Source organism: Crassostrea angulata, unplaced genomic scaffold (genome assembly GCF_025612915.1).
Source record: "Crassostrea angulata isolate pt1a10 unplaced genomic scaffold, ASM2561291v2 HiC_scaffold_127, whole genome shotgun sequence".
NCBI lineage: Eukaryota > Metazoa > Mollusca > Bivalvia > Ostreida > Ostreidae > Magallana > Magallana angulata.
Genome location: NW_026441682.1, coordinates 242,197 through 252,495, shown reverse-complemented (window position 1 = coordinate 252,495; position 10,299 = coordinate 242,197). Strand labels below are relative to the sequence as shown.

At 37.8% G+C, this 10,299-nt stretch overlaps 1 protein-coding gene across 1 annotated transcript; it reads left to right on the top strand.

Moving 5' to 3' along the window:
• The first annotated feature begins 1,127 nt into the window (after window positions 1-1,127).
• Window positions 1,128-6,346, top strand: LOC128169418 (putative uncharacterized protein DDB_G0291608). The gene is made up of 2 exons (XM_052835569.1): window positions 1,128-4,997; window positions 6,062-6,346. The coding sequence occupies exons 1-2, from the start codon at window positions 1,128-1,130 to the stop codon at window positions 6,344-6,346; spliced, it is 4,155 nt and encodes a 1,384-aa protein (XP_052691529.1).
• The last annotated feature ends 3,953 nt before the right edge of the window (window positions 6,347-10,299 follow it).

The window sequence follows — 10,299 nt, the reverse complement described above, 5'->3', positions numbered from 1 at the left end:
CGTCATAATTCAGTTTCAAGTATACAACTTGTGTATCAATAATTTTTCCCCAACTCGTATATATATAGGCTTGCAAAGACAAGATGCTTCTTCCTTACCTATTAGATTTAAATTATATGATTTATGAACTTTAAAAAGTTCCAATGGTATCAAAGGTGAATAGCTGTAGAAGTTTGACATGAATTCGAAATGAATCTGCCTTGCTTGTGTGTCCGGTTGGTTTGGTTGATTTATGGCAAAAGAGATAGTTTCAACATTCACTGGCATGTTGGCCCGTTGCCATAAAACATGCAATTATCTGTTTCGTGTTACCTTTGAAATTTTATAATTTAAGCCTTTCAATTTTCAAGGAAATATCACTAAGAAAGTTGGCTGAAGACCACAATTTAACATGTATTGAATTTTAAATATTGAAATCTTAAAAAACAGGAAACTATTTGACTGCTACATTATGCGATATGAATAGTATAAGTGAATTACAAAAAAAAAAAAATAACAACAACAACAACAAAATCTACCAAGATGTGGTTTAATAGCAGATAATTTATTTGCATATGTAATTCTTGAAAAAAAATTGTGAAGACATTACATGCAACCTACGTATACTGTAATACAGTTTTGTTGCCAGTACTGAATGCGCGCTTAAAACAGAAAACGGAAACAGGTGTTACATGTAATCACTAACCACAATACATGGAAATGTTGATCATTTGTAATAAATCACGCTTCGACATGTCATTTACAGTACAAATATGAATCATAATTCGCGCAGAGTGATCCATCAAATATTGGTGCTCATTTTCTTTTTCTTTTCAATTAAACATATCATCGATTATTCAACCTCTGCTGAATTAATTACTTTCATAATTAATTTCCTAGACCGAATGAATAAACGTTTATTTTGACATAAAACAATCAAACACTAATATATTATGTTATTATCATGTTATAAAAACCTTATTATGTATTGATGACCTTTTAATTATGCATTTCAGAGACAACATATGAGCTCGGGGCGTACATTTCCTCAACAAATATTGAATAACAGATTTCAAAATTTTAACCCCCAACAACTCCACGGACAAAATCGACCGAACCATGTCCAACAGCGATTTCAGCTGCCGAACATGGCTGCCAACAATACACCAAGACTTCCTATGCAACCAACTTTTCCTGGATCATCCGCGCAAGTGGTGCCACAGATTAACAGATCTTGGCAACAAATCCAGCCTCCAAGCGTCCAAAACACTCAAATACAGCAGCCTTCCCAAAGCAGCCCGACTGTACCAAATGCAGGACCAAATCCTCTCGCTGATCCTAACATCGTACAGAGGCAAATTCAAGAGTTCAATAGGCTTCAAGTCATGTTGCGGCATATTCAACAACAGAGGCAAAGACAGCAACAACAGCATCAGCAACAACAACAGCAACAAAGACGACAGCAACTGCTTCAACAAATTCAGGCGATCCAAAGAGCAAGGGCCCAGGGAGTCAATCCACAGAATACGGGATCAGGACACGCTTCTAAAATTTCCCAGATGGAAAAAATGATAAGAGACATGATCAAATACAGAGACCAGTTAAAAAAAGAAGCAGCTTTCCGACAAAAGACGAGGCAGGTTGAAGCAACTAATGCGTTACAAAGGGAAGATGTTAGGGCTGGTCCATCTATATTGGTCATGGACAAAGAAATGGTCACTGAAATCCCTGTAGTGACGACAAAGAAACCGAATGGAAGTCAGGGACAGAGTATGATTGTTTTTGCAAAAACTGCGAATATCCACTCAAACGTTGAATCACAAACAAATAACGCAGCGGACCAGAAACAGCCGGAGCCTGCAAGACAACCAACTTCTACAACATCAAATCCATTGGTATTACAAAATCAAGGCCAACAGCAACAACAACAATTTGTAATGCAGCATCAACCTAATAGTATGCCTCAACTTCATTTACCGCCTCTACAAACTGTTCAAGTACCCAAGATCCCTACAGAAGTCGCAACTTTTGGACAGAATTCTCAGAAAAGCCATCATGTCATGCCTTCCCAAAGTCTACCTCCAGCCCCAGGTCACCATCCAACCATTATGAACAACAATCATCAAATTGTACCTCATAAAAATGTTAATCCAGGTCATCCTCACCAAAATAGAAACGCAGCACATATCAACAACCGTACAGTAAACAGCAACCATGGTCAACAACATCAACAAATTCAACCAAAAGGCAACCAGGGTAGAGTACCACTTCCAAATAGACCACCTCAAATTCAGTTACCTCCTCTAGGGAATGTGCAACAACAACCTCCTATTGAGCAAAGAACTCCACCACCTCTTGTTCAGTTACCAACACTGAATTTACTGTCAGTGAAAAACCAACAACCAAGGATTCACACTGGCCCACGACCTTCCTCCGCAGGATCAAGCCTTGAACAAGTTCATGTAGGCCATCACACATCTGGAAGCCAAATGCCGTCTCATCAAAACAACCATATCCATTCAATTATAAGCACGGAGCCACCTAGAAAATTGAACCTAGAACGACATCAGTTTCAACACACAACAACTTCAACAACTACTCCACTTCCAGTTCATTTCCAAAAACCAATTTTTAAAAGACAATTCATGAAACGTCCTCCGAGACCAAGACCAGTAGGTACGACCACTACAGTAGCGACAACAACAACAAAATCTACAACAACCCCAGTGCCTTTTTTCCATCATCAGAATCCGTTACCGTATAATCCTAACTCCCATGTTCAGTCAGGAGCAATGAGACAAGAAGTACGAACTGTCCCGCCAGTCGTTACTCCACCATCACAACAATACATTCCTACGACTCTTCCAAATACAACACCAAAACCCTCTCTTAATGACTATTTCAACAGGATGTCTAGGCCAAGACCACAGAAAGTTAGAATCAGTTTTAGAAAACAGAATTCACTTGCTGGAAGTGCAGATATTCCTGTTCAGCAAGTAACAACCCCCGCACCTATTCCAACACAGCCCACAGTGATTCCATTTGTTCCAACGTCACCCAGGTACCAGCCAGAACCAACAACACAGCCTCCAATTGTACAAACACTGCCAACCTATCAACCTGCACCGCAAGGCATTCCAGTGTATCAACAACCAGTAGAACATGTTCCTAATCTTCTTCCCCCTCCTCCTCCGCTGCCAACAGTACAGCAAGTGCAAAATTACCAGACGAATTATAATCATCACCCTCTACCTGCACGGCTTCATGTATCAACAGAACCGAGTATTCAATATTACACAACTACAAGTACCGCTCCACATCATCAGAGAATAAATCATCACGGTGGACAAACAATGCCTCCTCTACATCCGATTCCCAACTTTAACAAGAATCAGAATGCACAGCCTAATGCCAATAGATATGTTCAACCAGCAACGACTACTCAAGCTACCACACTTCATTTAAGCCACTTGCAGAAATGGGAGGCTGAAATGAAAATTAATACACGTCAATCAAATTCACAATCTAGTCAAGGCAACAAAGGTGTTCCTATACATCACGGAGTGACAACAACAACAACTACAGAAAGACCTCGTTTTAATCATCCTACCCCACAACGCACAGACAACCCACTTGCAAAGTTATTGAAGCTGTTACAACGGAAAAGGTCATCCATTAAGTTTGCAACAGATCGGCAGAACCATCAACGCAATTCAGGAAATGAACAACGAAACATGCCAGTAACAACCACTGAAAGACCTTTAGAGCACAGATCATTCCAACATACACAACGCAATAGACAGTTAAAAAGAAATAATTTTGGACAAGTGCCAAGACCAACACAGACTCCTCAAACAAGCCCATGGTCTAGCAATAGACTCCCGACAGCTGATCCGACCGCTTCAACAAAAATGCAGACAGCTAGGAATAATTTCCGGCGCTTTGATGTTTCACCTTTCTCTACAAGACTCCCGGTGAATAACCGTAATTCTCGTATACATCCAACAAGTATCCCTTCAATCCAAAGAGCGGCTAACTCAAATAGGCATAGGCAACCGCCTGCTTTAACAAACACAAGAAATAGAAATATTCCACAAAGACGACAGCCATTTCGAAACGCCGCCAAAGAAGTGAATCAAAGAAAGAAAACTAACACCAAACCAGCTGGTCCTGTAAATCCTGCTCAACTTTTGATTGCGGCACTAATACAAGCTCTCCAGAGTGGAAATTTATTGAAACAGCTTCAAAAACACCAACAAAGCCAACAACAGTCGATGCATCAACCAATCCATGAACATCAACCAGTTGAGGAAAATCACTTCCAACCACCACCTCCTCCCCACAATCAGCCAGTTGAACAACAGCAAGAACTTACGTTAAACATAAAAGAACAAAACCAAGTTGATGTGCCGTATCACCATACGCAAGAAAACCATGTGCAGCAACATGCATTCCAGCCACACACTGAGAGACATCAACACTTTGGAAATGGAAACCAAAACAGTAATCACCACGAAATTATACGATATAATACAAAGCCACAAAAGAAGGCGCCAAAAGATATGCCTGATCTGAGTATGTTACAGGATCAGGATGTTCAGTTCACTGATGTGAATACAGGCTTTGGCGGAGAGTCCCCACCTCCGGTCATTATTCAAAGAATACCTAAAAATTCACGATCAAGGTCTAACGGTAATTCAAACAGTGTTTCGTATGAATTCCCAACAATGGCTCTTCATGAGAACAGCGCAGTTGTTATAGATACATCAAACGGAGATAGTGATGATACAAATTCAACATCCGATAAAATAAGTTCAAATTTTACTGATGATGATGAAGTCGCTCTTCCTAAACTTTCCACCATATTTGCAAGTAAAACGACTGTGAAAGCAGTAGTGTATTCAACAACTACCATTCCAACCACAAATACCAACAAGATCGATCTTTCAAAATCAGATTCCGATATGAAGGAAGACATAAATGAAGTAAAAGGTAGTGAAAAGATTGACACTGTATTGGTAGATGATTATAAGAATGGAAAAGTTGACAAGCAAAAAAATTTGGTATTGCCAAGTTTCTCGCCATTCAACCTAGATTATGAATCAAATGACCTTAGTACACCCCCACCACTTTTCGAAATAAAGAAATCTATTCCGTCGCCCAGTACAATCGTTGACAATGAATCACGTAAGAAGAATGATAGAGATGATATAACAACGACTACCGGTCCGTCAATGTATTCCACAACGACGACGCCAAAACCTTCAACGATCAAACTGGAAATGTCAACAATGTCAACAACTTCAACAAGTTCGCCGGCGACAACAACTTATTTAAGAACCAAAGAAACTGAATCAACAACAAGTAACAATCAAGAAATTCTTATGTCTAATAACCCTGAGGGAGAGGAGATAAATCAAAACTTACAGACATCTACGACATCTTCGACTACCACTGCAAATGTTCAAACAGTTCCGACAACAACTACACAATCAACCAGTATTCCTATAACATCACCAAGATCAACAACCTCTACCTCTAAACCTATAAAGTCAACTACTCTCGGTGTGATTTCATCGACAACAGAGGCACCTGTTACAACAAAGTCGAACACACCAACTCCAACGACAACTTTGGAAGCAATGACAACAAAGCCATTTGAAATATCAACAAAACCCACAACCCTTTCTGGAACAAAGATTGAATCTACAACTTGGCCAATTCCTGATTTGAAAATACAACAAGAAGGTGTTCAAAAACCTTTCAGTTTGGTGTCGTTACACGTAAAAGCTTCAAAATCGAATTTAGAAAGAAATGACGAAAACGAATACAATGCAAAACTTTTGATCACAACAACCACAACATCTAAGCCTAAAACAAGACCTGTTATCCAAACCACACCAGCTCCAGTTAAGACAACTACTGAAAATAGAGCATTTGATAACATAAATACAATGCCTTTTTTCTTCACAACTGTCGACTACCGTGAATTGTATCCTGAATTGTTTGGTTTAAGGCCGCTCATGGTTGAACCTGTCAAAACCACAACTACACCTCGCTTAACAACAACTACACCGCAAAGAACAACAACTACCTTCTCTACTACAACTACACCAACGACCACTTCCTTAAGGACAACTACAGTGAAACCATTGGTGACCGAAACAACAACTCTGAGTACAACTTCAACAACAGGAAAACCAATAACTACGACAACTACAACAAAGAAACCAATAACGACAACAACCACAACAACAAAACCAATAACGACAACAACACCGTTACCAGTTACTCTTCCACAATGGATCAGAGAAACAACACAGTATACAACGGATATGTCACCATTTACGTTTCCAACAACAATTGACTACAGAGATATATTTGCGGAAATGTTTGGAAGAAAACCAGTACCAAGCATCTATGGAACACAAGAGGCGGCGCTGGAGAAATTAATGATTCCTGACACAACCAAAGCTACCGTTACAACAACTCCACGACCTGTTGTCCAGAGAACTGCTTTTGTTGGAATGTCTCTAGAGAACTCCAGGCATTACAGACCAGGACAAAACATGTCGCCGACCGTCTTGACCCATGGGTCTAGTAATGTCGAAACTGGGATACCAAAGCGTACACAATTAACCAAAACCGTTGTGGAGTCTCCTCAATTTATAGTTTCCAGTACTCTGAATGGTGGCCATAAACTATCACCACAAACGTTTTACTCAACAACACCCCGAAGTATAAGAGTGTTAGGTCGAGATATCGTCGTGAAAACGACAGCTCAAAGTTTTACGGCGAACCACATCTCAGAAACAACACAGATGATAAACCAACCTGTAAACCATGTAACAGATTTCGTCCAAGATACCAAGGCAGGATCCTTGTCCCAACAAAGTGTTATTCGAGAACAACAGAATACTAATAGTCATTTTAACAACGATATTTCACAAAATGCCGGGTCGCAAGGGCAACATTTCGATGTTGTTGATATTCCGTATGATCCCCGTTCTGACCGTGCGGCTACTTTGCTTTCGGGAAACAACCTTCCTCAGCAATACAGGGAAGAACCAAAAGTAGCAAGCACCAACGTTCCAACAATTCAACAGGAACAACAGAATTCGGCATTTGCTGAGCCTGAAAACATCATTGATTTAAATGCTTTTAGCACAGGATCCCTTTCAGCAAACCCGAATGGTGGCGGTGTTGCATCACCTTCTAACGCACAAGGTGGTGTCGCTGATGTTTCTACCCAACTTGATTCGCTCCTGAGTGCTTTGGGAAGTGACATCATGATCCACGAGCAAAAGAGCAATGATGGACACGTCCAGTATAAAATACATGGCGGGCATAAGGACCTTCCAGCTTTTGTTCTTAGAACTGGCTACAAATGGGCCGATACATTTGGATAAAGACATTTTAATTTATTTATCATTGCGAATCATGTTCATTGCCAATCAATATTTCATTTCTTCATTATTATTTATTACTTTCATTTTTCCCATTTCACTTGCATCAAATGTCATAGCATTTTTGGATGAAACCATTATGATATATATAGTTCCTTGATCCAAGAATGAAACTTAGATTCTAGTCTGTGATATTAGATCATCTGGTCTTCATTTACCATTATTAGTTATTTTTATGAAATCCAACAACTGTTATCTCTTGAATAAACTACAAAAACTTTAACAACTCTTTTTTTTTTTTTTTACATTTTACATGTAGTGTCATAATCGGATAGCTGCAGTATACTCTGTTGTTCACCAGCATTATAATGACCGCAGATCAATATTTTGAGCTACGAATTGCTTATTACATTACATGTAGTACTAGGTAATGAAAATGCACAGTGTAATACATAATGTACTACATATTGAAAATATGTTAAAGTTTATTCTATAGTTTATCTCAAAGCATATAAACCAAGCAATGTTTTTCAATTGTCATATTCGTTTGTCAAGCACTTGTCAATCACTTAGCGCAGTTCTCTCGAGCTTATGAACTTTCATAGCGCCTTATCAATAGAACATAAATACAGTAAAAGCTTGTGTTTCCCTACATTATAATAAAAAAAATACGAAAAACGTATACAAGTGCAAACTTTAAGTTGTTTTACACAAGTTAGGAAAAAAAAACATTTTATCTTCTGTATCAATGCATAATAATTCAGTGATAGAGTACTGTGTTTTTTTTATTGCTTCATATTGTTGAATAGCGTCGCGTTTACATATATCGTAAAATAAAAAGATATCTTAAGTATGTTGCACGTTTTATTGTTCCTTGAACAGTAATCACCTCACGGAACGTTCATGGTCCTTCGTATTTGAATATTGATTTAGAACGTGATTTCTAATTTACATTGTATGTACGAGACGGCCACGGCAGATAGACATCAGACAGACAGGCGACAATAGCCCCGACCTTTGACCTAGGTCTTAAAAAACGGCTTGGAATCGAAAGACAGGACATGCATGAGTCTAAAATAAAAAGAGGATATATCACCCCCCCCCCCCCCCCCCCCACACACACACACACACACCTTTAGAAAATGTAACATGTTACTTTTTTTCAAATAATATATATACAAGTTACTGAAAATAGGCCACACACCTTCAAATAGTAAAACAAAATTTACCCTCTACTCATTTAGATATACAAAATGCTAAAGATAAATAATTTTAAAATGTAAAACTAGACTGTAATTGAAAAAGGTTTCTCTCAAAAGGTAAGGATAAATATCATTAAATTATAACACGACATTTAACTTAAATATCAAAGGGCTAGAATTCGAATTCCGACAATGCGTAGCGCACTGTTGAACCTAGTATTTAGTATGCTCTTGCTCCACCTGTTCGATTTTCCAGTCATTTTTTTAATAATTCAATTACTTTTGATGGCGACGGCCTGTCTGCCGATCAAGCTGTTAAATGTTTATGTTAACCTTGAAAGTTCACGGCGACGAACAGATCGAATTTTAAAAATGTGCCCCTGAACTTTTGCATTCTTAAGTGTTTATTTTACACCATCTTCTTTTTCCTTCTTTCTATCCATTTTCTCTCTTTCTGTCTTGTTTATCGTCTTTTTTTATTCATTTTTCTTTCTTTCTTTTGTTCTTTTTTTCTTTCTTCTTTCCTTTTTTCTTTATTTGTGTATTGCTGTTCTTTTCATCTCACTGTTGCATGTACAGTCTGAACATGTATACATTATATTTTTTTTTTCTTTTTTTGGTTAAATAAGTGTGATTAACTTTTAATCTCACAAATATTATAAAATAATTTACTTGTACATGTAATTGCTAAAAAAATAAAAAAAAAAAATAAAAGAACTAAAATGTGTTTGTCCATAAGCAATATACTTCTCTTTTTTACCGCGATGCAGCATGCCTGAAATAATTTTTTTTTTAATTTTTTTATTCATTTGGGGGGGGGGGGGGGGGATGGGTCCTGGTAGAATAATGTTGTGTGTAAGGGGGGGGGGGGGGTATCCGATGCCTATATTTGGTACATTTATTATGTAAATTTAATTCAAGATCATTTTTTTACGAGGATTCCTCCCCTTTTAGATTTGCGAAAACCGTTCAGGACCGTTATTCCAGCTTCAAATTTGATAGTATAACCAGTGTAGGGAATTAATTACGATATGACATACGCATACTGCAAAGTAAATGTATAATGTGGGGGAAAATGTAAATTTTGAAAGCTTATGGGTTACAAAGTCTCAGCCAAACAATAAAACATAGGCCGTGTCTTTATGGTTAGTTGCCATACTGTTTACACTGTTTAAACATTAATCTTTAATTTTTGTAGCTTAAAAAAAACGAAGTTACCAATATGCATTTTTATTTATTAATTATACTTTTCATGATTGTATCTAATTTGATACAAAAATAGTTAATTATATTAGCATTTTAAAAATTCAAGTTTTGCAGAGGTTCATTTCATAACAAGAAATTATTAGTCCCCTACCGGTTCTCACCGGAGGGGACTATAGCTTTCCTTTGCGTCCGTCAGTCCGTCTGTCTGTCTGTCTGTCCTCCGTCTGTCTGTCCCACTTCAGTTTTTCACACTTTTTTTCTTTATGCGTTTGAGGTATAATATGAAATTTGCTGAACAGCTTCAGAATGTCAAACTACAGATCAAGTTTACAGTTTTGTAGCGTCTGGTTGACATATTTTCGAGAAAATTAATTTTTTTATATTCCATTCTTTTAATGTTTGGGTTCGTCATCGGGTTCGGTGTGTATTGAATAAACGAGGAAAGTATGTAGTCAGTAATAATATCGTGCATTACTTGTACTATTCTTTTTATTGTTTCTAACAAA